This window comes from Tetrao urogallus (assembly GCF_951394365.1).
Source record: "Tetrao urogallus genome assembly, chromosome: 9".
Taxonomy (NCBI): Eukaryota; Metazoa; Chordata; class Aves; order Galliformes; family Phasianidae; genus Tetrao; species Tetrao urogallus.
The window spans coordinates 2,466,538-2,488,987 of record NC_136822.1 but is presented as its reverse complement, the minus strand read 5'-3'; the positions used below and the strand labels follow the sequence as shown (position 1 = coordinate 2,488,987).

General features: G+C 48.8%; 2 protein-coding genes across 2 annotated transcripts in view; both read left to right on the top strand.

Moving 5' to 3' along the window:
• Window positions 1-10,229, top strand: part of GIGYF2 (GRB10 interacting GYF protein 2) — a gene marked incomplete at both ends in the record, with an annotated part of 59,853 nt that extends 49,624 nt beyond the window's left edge. The window contains 9 exons of the mRNA XM_079539556.1: window positions 2,105-2,263; window positions 2,965-3,201; window positions 3,769-3,891; window positions 4,272-4,475; window positions 4,603-4,808; window positions 5,098-5,252; window positions 6,915-7,081; window positions 7,458-7,605; window positions 10,162-10,229. Coding sequence (XP_079395682.1) covers window positions 2,105-2,263; window positions 2,965-3,201; window positions 3,769-3,891; window positions 4,272-4,475; window positions 4,603-4,808; window positions 5,098-5,252; window positions 6,915-7,081; window positions 7,458-7,605; window positions 10,162-10,229 — 1,467 coding nt within the window. The remainder of the gene's footprint in view (window positions 1-2,104; window positions 2,264-2,964; window positions 3,202-3,768; window positions 3,892-4,271; window positions 4,476-4,602; window positions 4,809-5,097; window positions 5,253-6,914; window positions 7,082-7,457; window positions 7,606-10,161) is intronic.
• A 4,072-nt stretch (window positions 10,230-14,301) lies between these two features.
• SNORC (secondary ossification center associated regulator of chondrocyte maturation) lies at window positions 14,302-20,642 on the top strand (the record flags this gene model as incomplete). The annotated part of the gene is made up of 3 exons (XM_079539727.1): window positions 14,302-14,371; window positions 19,750-19,932; window positions 20,533-20,642. 3 exons carry the CDS (start codon window positions 14,302-14,304, stop codon window positions 20,640-20,642), a joined length of 363 nt encoding a protein of 120 aa, XP_079395853.1.
• Window positions 20,643-22,450: the final 1,808 nt, after the last annotated feature.

Below are 22,450 nucleotides of genomic sequence, written 5' to 3'. Positions count from 1 at the left end.
AAGTGATATCCATGAATATATATTATTTCTTGGCTTGCAGACTGTGGTTCTTAGAATCATAGAATTGCCCAGGTTGGAAAAAACCACCTAGATGATCCAGTGCAACCACCCCCTACTGCCAACATTTCCCACTAAACCATGTTCTTTAGTACATGTAAAATATTTCTGGAACACCTGCAGGGATGGTGACTCCACCACCTCCCTGGGCAGCCATTTCCAGTCCCTGGGCACTCTTCTGGAGAAGAAATGTTTCCTAATATCCAACTCAAATCTCCCCTGTCACAACTTGAGGCCATTCCTTCTAATCTTGTTGCTCTTCAGTGACCTAGAATTGGTTGGGAAAAATGCTTTGTCCAACAGATGTTGTAGACAGCTGGAGTTAGCCAGTGTCAGGAAGAAACCTGATTCAGTTGATATTGCAATACCCATATGCTGTGTGCATATAAAGATTTGCTATCCGATTTACTGAGAGGGTTTTAAGTTTCAGAATTAACTTCCTGTTTTACCAGACTTCAAATTAATTGTATGTGTGATGCACAATTAGTCTCCCTTAGAGTTGTGGGTAGTGTATTACGTACAAAAGACCTCAGAATATTTGCACAGTACTAATTGACTGAAAAAAAAAGTTTATGAAGGCTTGAAAAAAGTTCTCATCCAAAATGTATGTAGAAGATATGAAAAGCAAGATGCCCTTAGTACTGTTACTGGATTTCAAAGATCAGAAAGGCAGCAAAAAGCAAGGTTATTTAATGCAAGAGGAAGACATGATTGGGGGAAAATTGAATAGGCATTCACCTGTTCAGTGAGCAGAAAGCCCGCTGTGCTCTGTTCCTCTGAAAGCAAGTATGTAGGTCTCTCAAAGTAATGCATCCTACTTATTTTCATGGAAATTACTGCAGATAGGAATAGCACAATAAGTCCATTTGATAGAGCAAATTCTCAGCTACAAAACACTATCTGTCAGCAGAGGCATCACCATTAGCTCTGCATTTTCAGTGATGAACATAGCCTGCATGCTGTGCTTGTAGTGGTCTGCAACCACTGCCACCAATGATGAAATGCTCCACCCCCCACCTCATTGTGCTCACATCCACTGTTTGGTGCCTATACACCATCATCAGCAGTTGCTGAATGTCACTGGGTGCCACTTTCTTCCCACACAGAGGAATTCAGTGACTCACCTTTGCTCTGCATGCACCATTGGTCAGGCACCATTGGTCAGACTGCCTCTCTGCTGCCATCTGCCACACAGGAACAACAGGCAGCAGGATGCTGGCAGGAAGGTTCAACCTCTGCTGCTATCCCACTCACGTCTACCTCTGACCTTGTGGGCCAACATCATAAAATAGAAGCCATTGCTTTGGGAGCAGCCCTCGTAGCAGAAGCAGAAAGATTCTGTTCATGTTAATCTTGGGAGCATTAGGAAGGAGCTTTGATGGGTTTTTTAAATTATTTTGTTAGTGGGAAAGCAAAGTGTAGTTTGATGGAAGTTAAGTAACTTATGGGTAGCTCAAAATCAAATCCTTCAGGAGATCTTTTGTTGCCATTGGCATTTAAATAGTGTAGGAATAGGCCCTTTCATTGAGTTCACAGATCTGGCACTTGCAGAGGTTGCAGTGTCCTTAACTGCACTGGGCTTCTCCTTTTTATTCCTAGTGTCTGGACCTTGGTTTGAGCTTTGAGCTCTGTGCATTTTAGTCCATGCTCAGAAATTCCCCTAAGTAGGAAAAGTTTCCACTTACAGCTGACCCCCCAAAAAAGAGATTGTTGAGATGCTTCCACATTAAAATATATGTTCAAGTGTAGTTAGTATTGATAGGAAAGAGGAGTTGCACCCTCCTTTTATTGTTGGCATTTTCAATGCCACTGTTTTTATACTCAAAGATAATGCTTGATTCCCTATTTCTTCACTCATTCAATTCATTCATTGATGAGATGCATTAGAACTTGTTAGTTTGAGTTCTCTTTGTTTTGCCTGTGCTTAGCTTCGAGCTAAGGAAGTTTTCTTGAGACCATTCATTTGGCCAGACTGTGTTGTAGTCTGTTGTGACGTGGTTGGTCAGTGACGTGGCCGTTACAGATGGACATTCCTTCCCATCTCCAGGAGGAAGCCTTGAGGCGACAACGAGAGCAGGAAATTGCACTAAGACGGCAGCGGGAGGAAGAGGAAAGACAACAACAGGAGGAAGCACTTAGGAGGTTGGAAGAGAGGAGAAGAGAAGAGGAAGAAAGACGGCAGCGAGAAGAATTAATTCGTAAACAGGTGAAAACCAGCAGAGGGGATTCCTCATATTGGGGAACTTGCACTTCCTGCCTGCTGATTGACACTGCCACAGGCCCTAAGTCAAAGTAATGTTAAAACATGGATAGTTTCGTGATAACTTTTTAGGTCCAGTTAAGATTTAATACTTACTTTACAATCCTTTTTCAAGGCCCTTCTTGATGTTCATCCCATTTCTGCCCCACCACGCAGTCATCTCATTAGTTAGCAGAGACGACATCTCAGTGTTAGGTCTGTTGTTCAGCAGTAAACATCACTTTGTCAACTTCTTTTTCTTTCATGTCAAAAAAGCCTTTTTTCCCTTTTTTCTTTTCACATTTCATTCCATTGAACGTACAGTGCTGTCTGACTAAATAGTACAAGCAGATAAAAGAAGCTCAGACTGAGGGGTGCATAAGTTCTAAAAGGAAAATGGTATGAAATTCTCTGGTCTAAACTAGAGATATGCCATTCTTTCCTAAGTCTCTTGGTGGAGCCAAGGGGAAACTTGCACTTTGAGAGGATATAGCTTACATATTGGGCTTTCTTGCCTAAGAAATATAGAAGTAAATGAACAATATAAACATCACAGATTAGAGACCAATAGGCCTCTCTCTTCTGTCAGGATCGTAGTACCACGGAGTGCAAATAATTCAGTTTTGCTAAGTCTGCTTAGACTGTACTTTTCTTTATGTCCTGGGAAGGAAGAGGAGGCTGCCAAGTGGGCGCGTGAGGAAGAGGAAGCTCAACGGCGACTTGAGGAAAGTCGGCTACGGATGGAAGAAGAGGCAGCCCGACAACGGCTCGAAGAAGAGGAGCGAAAGCGCAAGGAGCTGGAACTCCAGCGCCAGAAAGAAATAATGAGACAGAGGCAGCAACAGCAGGAAGCTTTACGACGACTGCAGCAGCAGCAGCAGCAGCAGCAGCTTGCCCAAATGAAGGTAACATTTTTCTGTGGTTTAACTTTTCCTTAGCCTAGTGTGTGGTGTGGAACCAGAGCAGGATTCAGAGTTGTCTAGGCTGGCTTGAACAGAACAGAGAGGGTCCAGACTTCCTGGAGAGAGCAGAGGGTGAACAGTTGATTTGGTGAATGTTGGGAGATGCAAGAGAAAGTAGAGCTGCAAAATGAAAAACGTTCAGCCAAAAGGAGCTCATTGAAGAGGGATTTGCTGGTCAGTACAGACATTCGTTCTGCTCCATTGCGATGGAGGGACCAGTGTAAAGTTTAGAGGTTTCAGTTTCAGAAGTCTTTGCTATTTTTCAGACAGTGATATGTTACCTTATTCTTGATGCACTGTATCTTTGGTTCTGCAGTTCATAAGAAGGCAATTTGAAGAAACAGTTTGTATTTGAATGTTATTTATTATTTTATGCTTTAAAACATTTTGTTGAAAGCAGCCTTTCTCTTCCCTGTGCTGTGAGCTTGTTGGTTTTTTTCACAATTATACTTCAGCAGTGTTCTGTAAAAAAGGTTTCACAAATTCTAGCAATGTTTTCTTTTGACCCAGCTCCCTTCGTCTTCAACATGGGGTCAGCAATCAAATTCAGGAGCTTGTCAATCCCAGACCACACTGTCACTGGCAGAAATCCAAAAGCTAGAAGAAGAACGAGAACGGCAGCTTCGAGAAGAGGTAAGCACTGGCACTAATGGAGTGTAACTTTTGTGAAGTGGACTCCGTGTGACTGCTTAACTGTTATTAGAAGTAATCTTGGGAAGGCAATAAAGGAAAAGTGCTGGAAGGAGGTATTCCTCCAGGACCCTGAATGCTTAGCAGATTGCACTCAGTTATTAGATGGAATAATGCTGTTTGGGGCTAATAAACAACTGGTATTTCACCAGTTACTTAGAGCATCTTTGTTAAGAAGAACTGCAACAGCTCAAAAACATTACAAGTTCAGAATTCTCCAGTTTAAATTGAATTCCGTTTAAAAATTTTCTCAGCTAGGATTTAGAATAGTAGTGAGCTCTTGAAAGCACGCACAAGCATTTCTTTGTTACTGTTTGCAACAGCAAAGGCGTCAGCAGCGTGAACTAATGAAAGCTCTCCAGCAACAGCAGCAGCAACAGCAGCAAAAATTATCAGGCTGGGGTAATGTCACCAAACCAACAGGCACTACCAAGTCCCTGCTGGAGATACAGCAGGAAGAGGCAAGGCAAATGCAGAAACAGCAGCAACAGCAGCACCAGCAGCCAAACAGAGTCAGAAATACTACGGTATGTTCCCTCTTTATCTAATCCACTTGTAGACGGCAACAGTACGTGACAGTTTTCCTTGTCTGTTCATTGCTGCTCGGCCAGGTGTGGTGCTAATAACTGGGATCTCTTTGTTATGTTTCAACAGCACTCTAACCTGCACACCAGCATTGGGAATTCAGTGTGGGGCTCCCTAAACACTAATCCCAGCAACCAGTGGGCATCTGACCTAGTCAGTAGCATCTGGAGTAATGCTGATACCAAAAACTCAAACATGGGTTTCTGGGATGATGCAGTGAAGGAAGTGGGACCTCGTAACTCGACCAATAAAAACAAAAGCAATGCCAGCCTCAGGTAGGAACTGGGGAAGGAGCTTTTGCTGAGAAGGCTACCACTCCTGAGATGATGACTTAGTAATTGCAGCATCTTCGTGTACGTTACCTTTCTCTTTGTCACTCAGAATCTATTTTAACAGAAGTAGTTAGTAGGTAACCACTCACAATTTATTTTGTAATCTGTTTGAAAAATGAGTTGGCTCTTAAATGGTGTTTGCGTTGTGTGAACCAGTGAGTGTTGTAGCACTGTGCTATGTACTATTACTGACACTGGTAGTATACAGTGTGTTGTGTTTTCTTTATCTCAGTAAATCTGTAGGTATTACAAGTAGACAGAACAAGAAGGTGGAAGAAGAGGAGAAGCTGTTGAAATTGTTCCAGGGTGTTAATAAAGCCCAGGATGGATTCACGCAGTGGTGTGAACAGATGCTTCATGCACTCAACACAGCCAACAACTTAGATGGTAAGAGGTGGGGAGGAATGCAGGCACTCTGCTGTGGAAAAACAATATCTGGTTTCTTTGAGCTGATGTTCTGAGTGAGGTGATGACTTCAGTCAAAATGATGCTTTAATGCAGTCAGCAAAAAGGTGTGATTAACTTTAAATATTGGTCTGAAGAACTATTGCATCATCTCTACTAATATCATACATCAATGAGAACTTGGAATCATGTAGTTGTAAAGTCTGCCACCCAGAGCTCTGCTGAGGACTTTGGTGGTTGGATGTATTACCAGACAGATGAACGAGCATCCAGTTCACTGTTTAGTGAAGGCCAAATTATTGTATGTCCCAGTGCAAAGCATTTTTTAATTTGTGAAATTGGCTGGCTTTGAACTAACTCTGCTACAGGGCACATAGAATAACTGCTATTCTGAAATCAAGCCAATCTCTCCTTGTAGCAAAGCACTGCAGACATTCCAGTGTTTTCAGTCTCGACTTTTGCAAATCCTTGTTCTCTGGTTTCTGTATTGTACAAAATTGTGGTGCTGACTGGAGAACCAGTGCTGCCCCCAGGTGCCAGGATTACATCTCCCAGCTGCAGTGCCACAGCTTTCTGCTGGAGGAGAGATGCTAGAAATCACATGTTGGCTCCACTTGTGATGCAGTAATTAGTTGTATCTGGTATGTGAGGACAGGTTATGGAGCAACAAAATAACCAATAAGTAGATTGAGCTGCCAAAATGGAAGTGGCTCGAACAGATTTGGGTTGGCAACAGAAGGGTTGAATTCTAATTCTTGGTGAGACCTTGATACTTCAGGCCATCAGGAAAGAGATGCAACATGTAAGTGAGCTGCAGACCCAGCTTAACTATGGAAACTGTTGCTCAGATTATTTGTGACTGTGAAAAATGTGTCACAATTGAATAAGCCAAGAGCATGAAACTTCTCTGGGAGGAAGGACTATGGCAGAAGTAGGCAGTGTTGCTGTGGGTCATGTTTCCACAGTGAGCTTCCATGCCTTCAAGGGTGTTTTGTGTTGTGGGTTGCAGTGCTAGCTTAAAATCACAGAATCCTTAGAGTCGGAAGGGGCCTCAGAGGCCCATCTAGTCCAACTCCCATAAACTCCCATCACCCAGGCCAGTGATTTGCCCTTCTCCATGTTAGAAGAAAACAAAACCGATAGTTCAATTTAATGTAAAGATTTTAAACAAAAAGAAGATAATAAAGGAGGCTTGCAGGTGAGGTAGCTGTTAAACTCCAATTACTTGCAGGTCTGGTCAGTCACTGCAGTGTGCACTCAGTATTTTTCAGCCAGGAGAATGTACTGATGACAGCAGTGTGGAAAGGAAGAGTATTTTCTGTTTATGCCTGCCATTGAATTTGAATGAGCTTCTAAGCTGGCGCTGTCTAAAGCTGGTGGGCTCACATACCCTTCAGATTGTCAGTTCTTTCTCCTTCTCATCAATTACCATTAGCTGGCTTTCTAATCCTTGCTTTCCTTGTAGAATGAATGAAAAGTTGTATTGTGAAACTTTATTGTGTGGAATTTGCAAGGGCGAGCTGTTAGACACGGCTACATAGGCAAATAGTTGTAACAAAAATCCAAGGGCTGGGTTTTTGCATGCACATATTCACTGTTCACACATCTGCACACATTCTCTCATAGTCTGCCTTCTTCTTGCAGTTCCCACGTTTGTTTCTTTCCTGAAGGAAGTAGAGTCTCCCTATGAGGTCCATGATTACATCAGAGCATATCTTGGAGATACTCCTGAGGCCAAGGAGTTTGCCAAGCAGTTTCTTGAGCGCCGTGCCAAACAGAAAGCCAGTCAGCAGCGGCAGCAGCAGCAGCAGGTACATCTTGCTTGCTATCATCTTTAGGAGTACATAATTTCTGTATTATGAATATATATTAAGTTTCAGTCTGAGGAGTAAAACTTTTCTGATTGATGAGTGTGAGCAGGACTTTACAGGTCACGTGAATGACAGAGGATAAAGCAGATTTCACGTGTGTACTGCAGAATCAAATATCCTTTATAATTAACAGCTGAGGTCAGCTGTTGTGCGAATAGTCCCTTAGCATGCTGATACACTTTGAGAAGATGGGATGGGTGTATTGGATGGATGTATTGGTGGCTTCAGCCACCCCACATGACGTAGAAGGCAGTTTGGTTTAAGTATAGGTAAAGAAAACTTCGTTTCATCTTATAATGCTGTCTTTGTTTCGTAGGATTCGGTGTGGGGGATGAACCACAGCTCACTACATTCAGTCTTTCAGACCAACCAGAGTAACAGCCAGCAATCGAATTTTGAAGCTGTACAGAGTGGGAAGAAAAAGAAGAAACAGAAAATGGTTCGAGCAGATCCCAGCTTGTTAGGTCTGTCTTTAAAACTAATCTTTTTTTTTCTGGGAAAAGCCTTAACCTAAATGGAAATAGTGAATTCTAACAGGCACAGTAGCTATTGAAGTCCTTAGGATTTGTTTCAGTATTGGAGTTCTTTAAATAATGCATTAGTTTCATGGGAAACTTACTGAATATCTCTGCTGCTGGGGCAGAGTAGCCTCAAAGGAGTATGATACACAGAGCACAAGATAGTGATGTAAATCAGTGATTGCACCACTTGATCAGAGGAGTCTCTTGTGCATTCTTTCTTTGCCCAAATACAGCCAGCAGATTAGGAACAGGAATCTTGTAAAGGACTTGTTTGTAGTCCTTGATGTAAGGATCAAGACAGACTTCCACTGTCCTCTGTCAGCAACATGGTATGTACTGGGAATAAATTCAGCATGAACTTAAAACTTGCCTTTAAAAAAAGGGGTGGGGGGGGGGATAGATTTGATCAAATTGTGTTTCTGTGTTGTTTTAAACATTAGTGTAGTAATTAACACTTGATTTATGAGAGATGAAAAATAACTTTGGAGACTCTAAAGACCAGGCCTTCATGTACTGCAAGTGGTTGTTTTCTGAGACAAGAAGCTGCCTGTTGTGGACGTGTGGCTGTTCCTTCAGATACCCTGGATTTCTAAGGGTGCAGTAGAACAAATATATTCCAGATAGATCTGAATAGTTTAGAGATGTCAGCTAAGCTCCCTTTCCTCTTTGGAGCTGACCTATGCCTATACTATTCAATTCATGCTAAGTATTTTTCACACTTACACAAAAGATTCTTTTAAAAGAAGAGCGTGTCTTGTTTCTTGGTGATGATCAGTTAGCTTCTTGAGGCTTGGTTGCCTTTTTTCTTTCCTACCTTTCTACACAAGCTAACCATCTTAGTCAGAAAAGATGGTCAAGGTATGAAGGGGGGGAAGGAAAGATAGAATGTGATCACAGGTTCATCAATTGTCACATTCCACTGCACTGTTCACACAATCACAGAAATGTAGGGCTTGGAAGGTGACCTCTAGAAATGATCAAATCCAGCCCCCACTGATAGAAAGGTTTTGGTTAAGTGTCCTTAAGAAAGAAGGGTATCACGAGTCTTGTGGCATGCAGAGCTGAGCTGAGCTGTGCTGGTGGGATATATTGTGCCCACATCTGTGCTGCGTGTGATCAAATGGAGACTAGGGCACTGCACTGGGCATGTAACTGGTGCACTGGTGCTGCACAGCTCATACTTGTCTAAAGCAGCTTAGTAATTGCCACACGCAAGACACTCTTCTAAAGCAGACAGAACCATTTTGTTTTTTCTTTCTTCTTTGTCCTCAACTAAATCAGTGCTTTTCAATTATTAATTGGTAATTCCTGCTTTGAAGCACATTGATCTCCTTGGAGTCCTCGCTTAAGCCTCTAGCAGATGCTAATCCAGTGAGTTCAGAGTGGGTCACCAGTTGAATTGAAAAACAAACCCAAAAAACACAGCAGCAAGCAAAACATCTGCTCTTGTGATGTTGGGAAGAAATCACCAAGTGCAATTATGGCATTGTGGCTGAGAGAACTACAGTGTTCAGCTTCTTAAATATGTGCAGCTTCTTAAATAGGATAAAAATGATTCCAAAAGTTTGTAGTTGACATACTGCCACGAGAGGGAGCCCGAACAATTCACTCAGACATACTGAGCAGGTGAAGGTGATGGCTGTGAAAAGCAGTTTGTTTTGTAGCATGGGGGAAGTTACGTAGCAGACTCAAGGCAATGAAATTGCTAGGTTTGTGTTAAGCAACCTTTACACAAAACAGATTAGTCTTCTTTCTTACACTTCATATGAGATTGGTGCAAAAATAACAATGGGATTTCAGTGGCAAAGTTGCATCATGTGAAACATTAGAATTCTTCCTTTAGAAAATGATGACAAGAACGAGAAATAAGTCAAAACGTCCTCAGCGCTGTTAAGAGTTTGGGTAGAAGTGTATTTTGAGCCCTCTCTGTGGCCCTGTGTACTTCTGTGCACATTCATGTCGTCTGTCTGAGCTAGGGGACTCTATTAAATCAACACAGCCATGGAAGTGCATGGAATTTCCGCATGCACCTGTGCTTCAAAAGAAAGGAGTGGAATTGCTCACTGCTCCTGAAGTGCTGAGCATGAACAGCACTTCCATTCTGAGTTCACAGAGCATGTTTCTACCTCTTGCCTGTGTAAGTGGTGTGATGGGCACTTTCAAGTACACTTGACCCAAACACGCTGCCTTCTGAGGGGCTGCCAAGCCACATCTCCACAGTGCCTAGATCTGGCACTAGCTCTTCAGGTACCTCCTCAATGGAAGTTGGGGCTGTGATTCTGCTGGTTGTGATACTTGGCTAAGTATACACTTTATCTTTGACTTACTAAAGAGAAAAAAAAACAATCTGGCTAACTACATCTGTCCATATGTAATTTTCCTTTGGGTTTTTACTTGGTTTTTACTATTCACTTTAACAGCTGCTGCATGCAACAGCTGCATTGCATCATGTAAAACATACCACAGCCAGATTTAACACGACTCCTTTTTGGCTTACAGGGTTTTCAGTGAATGCCTCATCAGAGCGGCTCAACATGGGAGAAATAGAGACTTTGGAAGACTACTGAGCATGTGCAAATCAACTGGCTTTTGCTGCATCTGTTAACCCTGGATTCTCCATTTTGGACACAGTATTCTCCACCATGCGTTCTTCTTCGCCTCGCAGTGAATCACAGAATCGGTCATCTCAGGCTGCTGCTTCTGGCTCCAACAAACCCTTTCTGCCCAGGACTGCACAGGCGTTGTTCCTGCTGTCTTGAGAATCTGCTTGGGAGTCAAGTGAACTTTGTTCAGAGTCCTGGGAGGGTGGGAGATTGGATTTGTTCACAACAAAGCTCATTTGGGCAGCAAGCTTTCACTGTGCTGTGATTTCTTCTACTGACATACCTGGAAAAAAATCAGTCGGGATTCTGCAAAAACCGTTGCTTCTCTCTCCTGGTTACTCTTACCACATCCAACACTTGCAGTCGTGAAGAGAGAGTTTGTGGTTAACAGATGTTGGTCAAAAACAAAATGCCACACAGATACTGACTTCTGCGCTCCTTCAGGGCAAGAGGTGCTCTCCCAGCCAGGAGTTGCATTCATAAGCTAACCTTAGAACTGGCAACAGCAGGAGAAGGGCGGTGGCGGGCACAGTTTAGCTTGGGTTGGTTTGAAGTTGCACACCCCCCTGCCAGCCCTTCTCAGCACATTAATTTTGGAGGGAACGCTCGAGTCTGTCTTCGTTAGGTGGTGATGTTGAAGCTGTTGGAGTTTCCTGTCAGCATATCCAGCCTTCTTTGGACAAGTGGGGACTTGTGCTCTCGTGGGGAGGAAGAGGGGTGATATCTCTTCTTTCGGGTTGAATCTATCCCTTAAATGGTACCTTCTGAGGGTTAGGACCAGTCTATTTTGAGCTCTTCTCCTGCAAATTTGTCTCGTTTAAGAGACGGTAGGATCTTTACCATGTGGATCTCTAGTCTTTGGTGTGAGTGAACACTGGCTTTCCCATCTGTACTCCCACAGTCTTAGCTAGTTGTCATTTCCAACAGCGCTTTGGTTAACAAGCGGAGATGCCTTTTGTAATGGAAAGAGACTGTGGAGGGCGAAGCTAAGTGCAGTGACAGCCCTGCTCACCTTCTACATGTAAAACTGCATCACGCGCCTTCACTCGGATCCATAATGTTTAAGTATGGAATCACAACCTTCTCTCTCACCAGAAGATTGCCACCGCCTTCCTTTCTCCACCCACCCACCTGCACACACCACACAACAAACCTAAAACTGCCAAATGCACTTAGTTTCAGCCCCCTGGTCCCATCTCCCATTCCCAGAGGGGTATAACCTGCAAAGGGAGCTGCGCTGCAGGTTCGGTGGAGGTGTATGAAGGTCTCTGTCATCACTGCCTAAAGAAAACAGTTTGAGTTGCTCAAGAGCAGTTTGGCTTTGAATTTTATTTTGTTTGATTTATTCATTTTTTGGGGTCACCTTCTCCTCCTCCTCTCTCTTCCCCCAGCCCCCAAACGTGTACAGTAACTATACAGAGACTGCTGCAGACTTGTATATAGTTTTTGGATCCAATAGCATGGAGAGACTTGGAACTGTCGCAAATCTGGTCTCCCTGTCTCCTTTGCTTTGTAAATTCATAAAAGGGGGAAGAGGGGTAGTTAAAATGTTTACAAAACTTTAAACTCCCTCTGAACTTTTGCCAGTGTGGGAGGGGAGGGAAAGAGAGAACTTAAATAAAACCTGGTTGTATTATATCTGAGAGCAAATTTTCTGCTTGCTTTTGTCGAAGCTGAGTTTTGAGATAATTCCTGGTGCTAAAACTGACCCCAAACTCAACTCTCATCAGCTTTCATCACGAAACGAGGAAATGCACAGCATCTGGAACAACCGCTGCCTTATTTCTTCCCCGGTGAGGAACACTGGTGGGTTTTTTCCTACTTGATAATTTTAGAGTTCAAATAAACAGCAGTCAGTTGAGATTGGACAGCACTGACAAGAAAGCTTTAGTTTTTGTCCCTCTCTCTGCTTACAAGAACGTGTGCATGCCCGCTTATTAATGCAGGAGAGGTGAAGCCATGGCTGGCTTTCTGTTAGTGCAAACCTGTGCTCGTGGAGCCTTCCTTCTGCCAGTTGGTAACCACCCTCGCTCCAATTCCCTTCTCTAAAGGAGAGCTTTTATTCCCCTCCTGATGTAATGGCCACACGGGCACCTTGCAGGCTTCCCTTCCTAGACTAAAGCTTATTTTCTTTTTTTTCTGCTGCTTGATTTTGAGTGGAAAGTGCCAGTAAAGGCTAATAAGGAATGTTCTTCAGCCATCCACGTGACAACAAGAAATACCGAGTTGGTAAAGAACTAACTTACATGGTTCTGAGTTACGTGTAGCTGTGGTCTTAGAGAGAACCGTTTGTGTCCAGGCTGGTAATTTGTTTTGAAGTTCTAATTCACCTTAGTGTACAAGCTGTCTGCTTCTGAATTGCTTGGTTTTTAACAGTATGATCTCATTTCTGCAAGCTAATTTTGGAATACTACAATAAGCAAAAGCCTGATAATTTCCAGCTCATTCGGGGAACGCGGCCAATTCAGCGATGGCTGAACGCAGCAGTGCACGCAGGGAAAAGGTGTGCTGACTTGTCATGCCCCGAGGAGCTTGTGGGGCTTCAGGGAGCCTGCAGGTGATGGACCAGGAGGAAGAGATCTTGTTCTCAAGTATTTAATATGCTGACTTGTATTGCTGCATGAAGGTAAGATGATGTGTTCAGTCGTGCTCAGGTCGCCTTACCGGCCTTGTCCCCCTCTGGGTCAAAAAGGGCCTGTTCAGGAACAGAGCTCATTGTTTCAGTTGGGAAGATGAGCTACAGCACTGCGTCTGTAGGCGATGCGTTTATGCACCTCAGTCTCCTTTTCAGACAGGACGTGAACCTGGATGGCTAACGGGGCTGTGCTGGGCTCTGAAAGATGATGTGGAGTTTGATGCGACAGATCTGAGGTTTCTTTTGAGCACCTGTCACTGGTGTTACAATCCCAAACTTCTCGCTTTGCTGCAGGGGCAGTGTGCAGTCCTATGGTTTCCTGTGTCCCCTTGCAGCAAAGCACTGTCACCAAGAATGGCACCAGGCAGTGCTGTTTTAAAGGGCAGCAGAGCTGGGTCTGGCTTCTTGTCAGCCAAAATGCAGAGGGAGCCCTTCCCAGAAAACTCTGCATCTGTAACATGCGATAAAACCATTATGTTTTCAGGTCAGAAAGAACCGATGCTGGGGATGAACAGAAGTGAAATATTTCATCCTCATACCATCTTGTTGCAATAATTTTTTAAAATACTCAGAATTCCCCTGCTGGCAAACCGGAGTGCCCTCCCTTGGTTCACTTTGCTCTTTCCCAAGTCTCTATCAGTGCACGTGTGACTGAAAACCAACCTGTTTCCTCTGCTGGGGAGCTCTTGTGAACCCATCTGGAGGCAGAACCGAGGGACCAAGGGCTGAGTGCTGTGGGAGGAGGCAGTGCCTGTTCAGCGCAGCTCAGAGGAGGATGCTGCTGTGGTATGGCACAGCACGTCCACTGGAGGACACCACGAAGGGGCAGTTGTGGCTGCTACTCCACCTCTGGTCTACCCACAAAACAAGGATGCCGTGGAGCTGCTCTGCCTCTGTCTTGAAGTATTCAGTTAAAAAGATGGAGGCCTTTGTTTCTTTTGCTTTGTTTTTTTGCTGTGCCCATCTGGGCCACACCACCCCTGCCCTGCACACGGGAGAGCCCATCCCTCGTGGTGGCTCAGTTTTGGGTGTCTGCCCCAATGCAGCTCGTGTTGTCCCACGCTGCCTGTGGGTAGGCATCCTGAGCGCATCCCACGGCTCAGGGATGGCTTTGCCAACAGCTGCCCCGTGTGCTGGCGGCAGGGACCCTGCAAATGGCCTCGCTGCCTATGGGCTCGGAGGCACAGGTCCTGGAGGGTGGAGCTGCCTTGGGAGGAGGTGTGCTGGGGAGGCAGGGAGAGAGGGAGTCTGCTGGGCTGCGCGCTCTCTGTCCACTTGCTGTTGTGAAGGAATTTTTGACCTGACCAGACCCAGCTTTTTATTATACCAGCGACATTTCCGACTTGTTTCCTACTTGGAGGAGTTTAAGAATTTCTGCCAGCACTTTTCCAGAGGGAAGCCATGCCCTGCCACAGAGCCCTGCGCCCGCTCCTGCTGACACTGTGCTTCCTGCTGCCCGCTGCGCTGGCAGGTAAGGGTCTGCGTCTGCATTTGAACTCCAAAAGAAGAGGAGATGCTCACTAACCTCTGCTCTCCTCCTGTCGCTTCATCCTCCTTTCCCTCCCTAAAAACTGCCGTATGTATTTATTGCAATATGGTTGAGTGATGGAAGTTGATTTTGGAGTTGGTGGGTAGTGCTGAGTAAGAACGTCCTCTCCATCCTGAGTCCAGGTTTCTGTTGGGGAAACCTGAATAAATCTGTCACTTCTGTTAGGCTGAGTAGCAGCAGTGCTTGTGTGAGTGCTGGTGGCTGCAGCCCAGGAGCCGGGTGTGCTGCAGGACATGGCTGTGCTCTGCAGCTGGTGGGGCTGCTTGTTTGTCTGCTGATCGTGGTGGAAAAGCATTCCGAATCATGGAGAGACACGTTCTCCTCCAGCTCAAGACTGTGCCGATCTCTGGTGCCTTCTGTGCTCTCCCTGCAGCACAGCACTTCACCAGTGCTGTAAGTACAGCAATGAAAGCATCTGTGACAACACTGAGCTCGGTCTAAAGCTGAGCCGTGTGCATGGTTTGGGTTTCCACCCAGAGGTGGCTGTAATGAACGGCCTGAAACAGCAAACAGGCTGTGAGGGGAGCAGGGTTGGTGTGAGCCCTGGTGCGTTGGGCACTCTTTGTTGAGGAGGTTGTCAACTTTGGCCCCATCTGCTCCCCTTAAAGCCGAAATGCAGACGGGACCTAATGAGTGGCTCAGGCTGGTGTGACAGCAGAGCACAGCGCTCACTTTCCTGAATTGTTCTGACTTCCAAGTGCTGGAGGAAGGCTGCAGCTCCCTCACAGCCTGTTCTTACACTGTGCCCAGCAGGAGGGCCTGGCTGGCAGCCGTGCAGGTCTGTTTTTGGAGGGGCTGTCCTACAGGGAGAGGAGCTGAGCACTGCACCTGGCCGAGTGTCTGCAGGGACGGAGCAGCAGTGCTGCCGCTGGTGTTCCCTGCATCCCACTGCTCTAAGATGACTTTTTTTCTGGGAAACCTTTGAAAGTAGCTACTAAGTAAGCCTTAAAAACTAGATATGTTCCTTCTCAAACACCGGGCTCTGGTTTTCCTATACTGCAGCATTGATCATTTAAGCACCAAGTTTCAGTTTGTTCTGTGCTTGTGCTCCCAGGAGCAGTGGCAGTGCTCCTCCCACAGACCAGGTGAGGTCTTTGTCTTAACTGCTTGCTTTTGCTCTGCAGACATCAGCTGCTTTTCAGTGCAACTGTGAGGTGGAAATTCTTCACCTCTATCTTAACTTCCCCCCGTTGGCTCTCCCTGTGGGGCTGGGAGCTTTGCACTGGTGGATGTGTGCTCGGATGCTGGAGCACAGCAGAGGCTCATTGCTAACTCTTGCCTTTCAAATGTGTGAGGCCTCCTTACGTTTGTTCTGTGCTACCTCTGAGCTGGGCCCTGGGGAATAAGCTGAGGCTGTGAGCTACCCCAGAGCAGAACAGTTCTCTGCTGTGTACAAACAGTTACCCATCCCTGTCCTGTGCTCAGGGCTTTTAGTGCACAGTGGAATTTTTCTGCATCTCACCGTGTTAGAAAAGGAAATTTCCTGCCTTGTGCTGACGAAGAAGGGAAGAGCATGCAGGCAGCGCTCTGGGTGCACGCGCACACACACACACCCACACACACACACACCCACACACACACACACACACACACACACACACTCACAGCCCAGCCTTTCTGTAAACAAGTTCCTTTCACATTCATCAGAACCGCAGCTCGCACTTGCAGTGCTGCACACCACAGGCTGCCCTTTGTGCTCAATCAAGGCCTCCTTTCAGCCCTGCTCTGGCTCCATGCCTGCTGCGGCTACCTGGGGCCGGCCAGCCCCTGCCCTCCGTGTCAGCACAGCCCTGCTCAGCACGGCCTTCCTGTCCTCATGGACGCGGTTTCCATATCTGGGCAGCAGAGCTTTGTGCGGGCGCTGCTGGGCTGTGTGCTTCCCTGAACGCTGCCATCGGGGCTCTGCAACTCCAGAAAGTTGGCATGCCTCTGAGCTGCTGAGCTCTTTCCAGGGCTGCATCTGTCCAACGTGGGAAAACAGCAGAGCCCCGCAGCGTGCATCATCTACTGCAACTGGAAGAGATCAAATGGGGGGACTTCTGCACCTCCAAATCCTTTCCAGTTCCTCTTCCTTCAAACATAGGTGGCACTTAATCCTACAGCACAGCGAGACTGCAAAGAGTGACTGTCTGCTCTTACTAAAGCTGATTTCACTAAAACTGCCTGAAGGATGGGGTGGGGGTTGGGGGTTGGCCTCTGCTCGTGGGTAGAAGTGGTAGGATGGGAGGAGGATGGCATTCAGCTGTGCCAGGGCAAGGTCAGGTTGGGTATTAGGACAAATTTCCTCTCCAAAAGAGCAGTGAGGCACCGGCACAGCTGCCCTAGGAGCGGGGCAGCCACCATTCCTGGATGGGTTCAAGGAAAGGGTGGATGTGCACTGAGGGATGAGGGTCAGTGGTTGAAATGAGTGAGCTGAGTGGTCCTTCCAACCTTCATGATTCTGCAGGTTCAGAGCCCCGTGTGAAAGGGCAGGGCAGCAGGAGGGCTCTGCAAGGCCTTGCTTTGAGTCGTGTGTTTTGTGTCTGAATGCTGATGTGGGCTCCTGGATTTTTGTTTTGAGCTTGCATGGAAATACATTACACTGTAGTGGGGTGGTCTGGGGAGGAAAGAGACAGAGCAGGAGATGATCTTTGTTATGCTAAAGGGGAAAAGAATGGGAGAAGGCCTCATCCGAGGACTCTTTTCTGATTTTGTTCTCAAGGGTAATACAGTGAGAGGGTTATTAGGAAGCTTTTGAAGTTTGAGCACTAGGATGTGAGAAGTAAATAGTTTGTAAACTTCTTAAAGCTGCAGTCATTCCAGCAGGTCTGTCCAGGCTGGATGCAGCTCTTTGTAGACAACTGGCTCAGCACTGACGCTCCTTGCAAATTACTGACACTTGTCATCTCCTGGACGAAGTTACTGGGCTGGAGGTGGAGAGTTACACCAGAAGGCAGCAGGTCACCTCCTTGTAAGCACTGTAAAAAGGTGCAAACATCTGCAGCAGAGAAGAAAAGCCCCGGGGTTCTGAAAGGATGTGAGCTGTGGAATTTGGCATCAAGTCAACCTGTGAGTGGCTGTGAGTGATGGACGGCTGTGCGACACTCACGGTACAGCAGGTGCACTGCCTCTTGTCAGGCACACGAGCACCTGTCCTCCTGGAGCACGTGCTTTTCTGTCCCTGCAGGCATCACCCTGTGGAGGGGGAACATCTTACTGTCATCTGCTGACAGACCTTGGGGGTAACGAGATCCTGAAGTCAGCCTGTGTGGGAAGTGGTGCTCACTGGTGTTGGACGGCTCCATCTGCCGTGGGGTCCAACCCTGAGGGCCCTTCAGATTTGTTCCTCCTTGTGAAGGTTTTCCCAGCCTTACCTTTCAGCTATCCAGTACCTGGGGTGCAGGAACCTCATTGCTGTGCAGGCTCACCAAGGGTGGGACACAGCTGCTTTGTGTCGCCTTTGGTGCCTCTGGATCCCCCCGCAGTCCATGTAGCTGTTATCTCAGTAGGTCTCTGTATTGATCAGCAAACCCGTTCTGTTATTTCTTTGTAGTGTAGTAACCACTATCTTTGTTTTTCTGGCCTCAGCCATAGCAACTATTGCAGAGAAGATGGGTACGCAGCGCAGTAGGGGAGAAAGAAGAGGTGCCATCTACTTGGCCTGCTGGCCAACACTGGGTTACTCCTAGTCTGTTTTTCTCTGCGTTCCACCTCCATGCTGTAAAACCCCAATAATTCAGATTGTTCCATGTCTTTCCCTGAAGTGCTTCCAAGTGTGTTTGGGTGTTCTGTGGAGTGTCAGTACTGTGGTGTTGAGGGCAGTTACTGCTGGGTGAGATCCCGCAGGGCAGCAGGAAGTGCAGGGGCACCCACTCATACCCTCTGTGTGCCCTCCTACTGAGCTGCCCTGGGGCAAAGCAACCCTACAGGTGCTGAGGGTGGGTTTCCTTACAGCTGGCTCTGACCCTGAGGCTGGCACATAACTCAGGTGTTACACACCTGCCCTTGTGATGGACAATGTGTTTGAGTGTGTTTCTCAGTAGCTCTTTATTTCTACAGCTTTATTCTGTGAACAGAAGCAGCAGGTGCTACTTTGCCATTTATACTTGGCTTTCAAGTTTCAAGACCTCTATCCAGGTCTTAAAACTCACCAAGATCATTTAAAAATAATAATAATAATTAGATTGCTTCCTCCTTCCTTGGCTGTCAGAAAGAAGTCCTGTGCCCTGCTCTGAGAGCTGCTGTGATTTCTCCAGAAGCAACATGTGCCTGCAGGGGCTACAGAAGAGATCTGTGGGACGTGGTACTCTGTGGAAGGGATGCACATCTCCAGCCCTGCAGGATGGGTTGGGAGAGGCCCTGCTCAGGGTATGGGTGTTTCTGGGGAGCCACTGTGGGGCACAGAACTCTTGTAGGGAACCCAGGATGCTGCCTCTGACGTGGGGATCATAGATGGGCTGAATGTGTGAGGATGCAACGTTGCTGCTGCTCCACAGTGCTGCCCCGGGTGGGTTACTGTGGGAACTGCAGAGCTCAGCCTGGGGCTGCTGGGCTGCTGCTAGGGCCAGAGCTAAGCTGGGAGCTCAGTGAAAGTCCTGTCGTGTCCTCGGGCACAGAAAGGTCTTTCCTGATCTACCCCAGAGCAGCGCTCTGGTTCTGCAGGCGGCTCTGAGGAAGGCCAGAGCTGCTCCTTGGTGCTTGCTGGGACGTGAGGTGCTGCTGCCGAGCGCAGTGCAGTGCCTGGAGCTGATCCTCCGGGGCTCGCCCCTCCTGCAGAGGCAGCCCCACAAGGGTTCTGGGCAGCCTCGCAGGGCTCGCTGTGCTGCTGCCGGCTGACCCCGTCCCTCCGGCACACGGCAGCTTTGTGCCTCATCCCATGCTGTCCGCTCTGACTCTTCTGTCCTTCCCTTCCCGGCGCGGAGAACCGCCGTCTCGGTTCAGTTGTCCCGGCGTTGGACGCTGCTCGTTCTTTCCCGTCTCTCCCCGTCGCGGTGTGACATTCCCAGCGGTTTCACAGGGAGCGGTGGAATGTCTCCTGCCGCCGCCAGGGCCCACCTCAACAAGCCGGGCATTGATGGCGGCGCTGCGCTCAGCCACACGCAAACAGGGAGGGCTGTAGTGCGTTCCCCAACCCCAGGGGGGGAAGGAATAACAGGATGCGAAGGGCAACATCAGAGCGCGGTGCCGCTTTCATCTCCCGGCGCGGTGTGGGGGTGCAGGGGGAGCTGGGGCTCCCAGCGGGGTCTGTGTGCTGCGCATCCTCTGCACGCCCGACCCGAGCCACCCGCACACAGCCGTGACCGCGGCGGTTCCTCTCCCAGCAGAGCACCCACGGGGCCCGCTGCCCACGCTGTGGAACGAGCCGGCCGAGCTGCCCTCCGGATCCGGCCCCTTCGATGCCACCACCACCGCACGGCTCTCCGATGCCACCGCCTTTGCCCCTTACACCTCCGAGCTGGAGCCCGAGGACACCACCCACCTGCACCGGCTCGATGCTGGGGACGGTACGGGGCTGCCGTTCGGGAAATGCTCGCTGTGCGTTTGTTCTTTCTGGGCTGTCACCTCCTGGCAGGGGGCTGGAGGTGGTCTGCACCCTCCTCCATCCTGCTGTTGGGAGGCACTGCCTGCTCAGGGCTGTCTCCCTGTGGACAGGTCATGCTGTGCAATGCCCACCAGCCCCAGAGCAACTGCCGTGACCTGCCCCGTGTCTGTGCTTGGCACTACTGCAAACACCTGAGCCCAGGCAGGAGTGTGCCTGAAACTCTGCCCTTGAAAACAGGGTGTGAGCAACTCCACTGGCACCTCAACTACAGCAGCCCGCTGCTGCGCAACAAGCATGCTCTGGGAGTGCATGTAACAGGAAAGCAGATTTGTGCTGGCTTCCACGTCCCTGGCAGCTGGCTTAGGACTGGGGGCCAGGCAGGAGCCCAAGGATGGGGCCACACTGCAGCTGTAAGGGGACACGAGTACTAGGACACTCTGGGGGGGAAGATGACAGGAGGGTGTCCTGGGGGCCATGGTGCACAGGGCAAAAGGGGTGAACTCCACTGCCCTTCCCCTCAGGACCCCCCAGCCTCACCCCACTGTGATTTCTGTCCCTGCAGGCTCGCTGGGGCCCGGAGCTATCGGTGCCATTGTCATCGCCTCCCTCCTGGGTACATCTGTGCTCGTGGCCTTGGTTGTCATCACGCTGAGAAAGTTCTCTGCCTCCTGAACTCAATAAAAGATTTCTGTACCACAACACTCCTCTGTCTGCTCCCCATCTGCCGCACTGACGTTGCTCCTCGTGTGCAGCTCTGCTGGGAGCACTGAGCCCCTGGCAGCTCCACGGCAGCGGTACCAGCCCACAGCTGGGTGGGCTACAGAGGTAATGGTGCTGGGGATCGCTTTGCACAGCATCCCTTGGTGGGAAAGGGTTGCTCAGGTGTTGTAAATCATCCCGACTCTCCCCATGCATCACCCGGCCCGTGTTCTCATCCCTCCCTTCTTCCACCCCTTGCCTGTGCTTCCATTCCCCTCAGTGGTCGCGCTGTGGCAGGGACCTGCGGCGCTGACAGGGAGGAAGGAGATGCCGGCACGCTGCTGTGGCGCTGGCTCACTCAGCTGTATTTCATCACACAGAAAACGAGACGACGAGAAGTTCCCCTCAGTGCCCTGCAGCAGCCTGGCAGAGGCTGTGGGAGCTGCAGCTGCACACCCATGAAAAGGCGTGCATGGCCGGGTCTGAGGAAATAACACTGGATGCCACTTGGTGCCTGGAAATGGCACAGCCTGTGCTTAAGGTTTGAAGTCATCAGAAGTCACAACAGAGCTGGAGCGAGTCCAGGGTGTGAGGGGACAGCGCGTGGGCAGCCATGGGCCCCTCTCCTTCCCACAGGCAACACAGCCAGGTGCTGGTATCCTGATAGTGGGGAATCTGGGCCCCTCCACTGGTGAACAGCTGCTTCTGGTGGGTGAGGGAGCACTTCTGTACTGTTAAACACCCCTGTGGGGCTTCAGCACAGGGCTGTGCTGGCTGTGGCTCTGCTAAACTGGATGGGCTGTGATGTACTCAGTTCAGTGGGTAACTCAGAGGGCTGCCTGAGGCTGGAGCTCCTCTGGGGTTCGCGTGGGAGATTTTGCAGCTGCTGCCAGGTCTGAACCCAGACTCGGAGGTCTGATTGTGCTCAGACAGTGCCTGTGGTGTGCTCTTCTGGGGGCCTGACTTGGGGCATCCCCATCAGGTGAGCCCACTGCGTCAAGCTGGAGGCTGTAGATCTGTCCCAGCCCTCCCTGGGGCCCTGTGTGTGTGGTGGCATGGAGCTGGCCCAAGGGCGGACCCCCTTCTGTGCTCCTTTTGTTGCTGCAGCTTCCCCCAGCTGCATCCTGGGCTCACTGCACAGCTCTCACATTACCAGGACCCCACACTGATCTGTGTCCCCTTCTGGAATACAGCCCACACACCACTGCAGCACACGGCAGTGCCTGGAAGACTCCTTGCTGCGTTACAGAAATGCCCAATAATCCTGATTCCATAACGGGTGGTGGCTGCAGCTCAGGAGCAGCACAGCCCATGCTGTACGCCCAGTGCTCTCTGCTGTGGTCACATGTGGGGCTGTTTGGGGCGCTGTGCCCTGGGCTTCATGCGATGCTCAGTGCCACAACTGGAGCAAGTGATGGTCTGGCTCTGATTGTGACAGAGGACTGCATATTTACATGAACTGTACAGGGAGGCTGCACGCAGCTGGAGGTGTGGGTTACAAGCATGCAGGCGTGTTGCTGAGCCTTCTACCGTGCAGCACAGCAGCTCCAGGGGTGCCGTCATTCACTGCATGCTGCTTGCCCGCTGGCATTCCTGGAGCCCTGCAGCACGCTGCAGTGGGCGCAGCAGAGACCATGAGCAGCCTGTCTTCCCAAAAGCACCGGATCAGCCTGGGAAAGCCATGGTGCCATGCCTCTGCAGCAGCTGAGGGAGGGGATGAGTCATGGGGCAGGGCCCAGATGCACTTTGAGGCCTTCAGGTGAGCAGGAACGGAGGCTGGG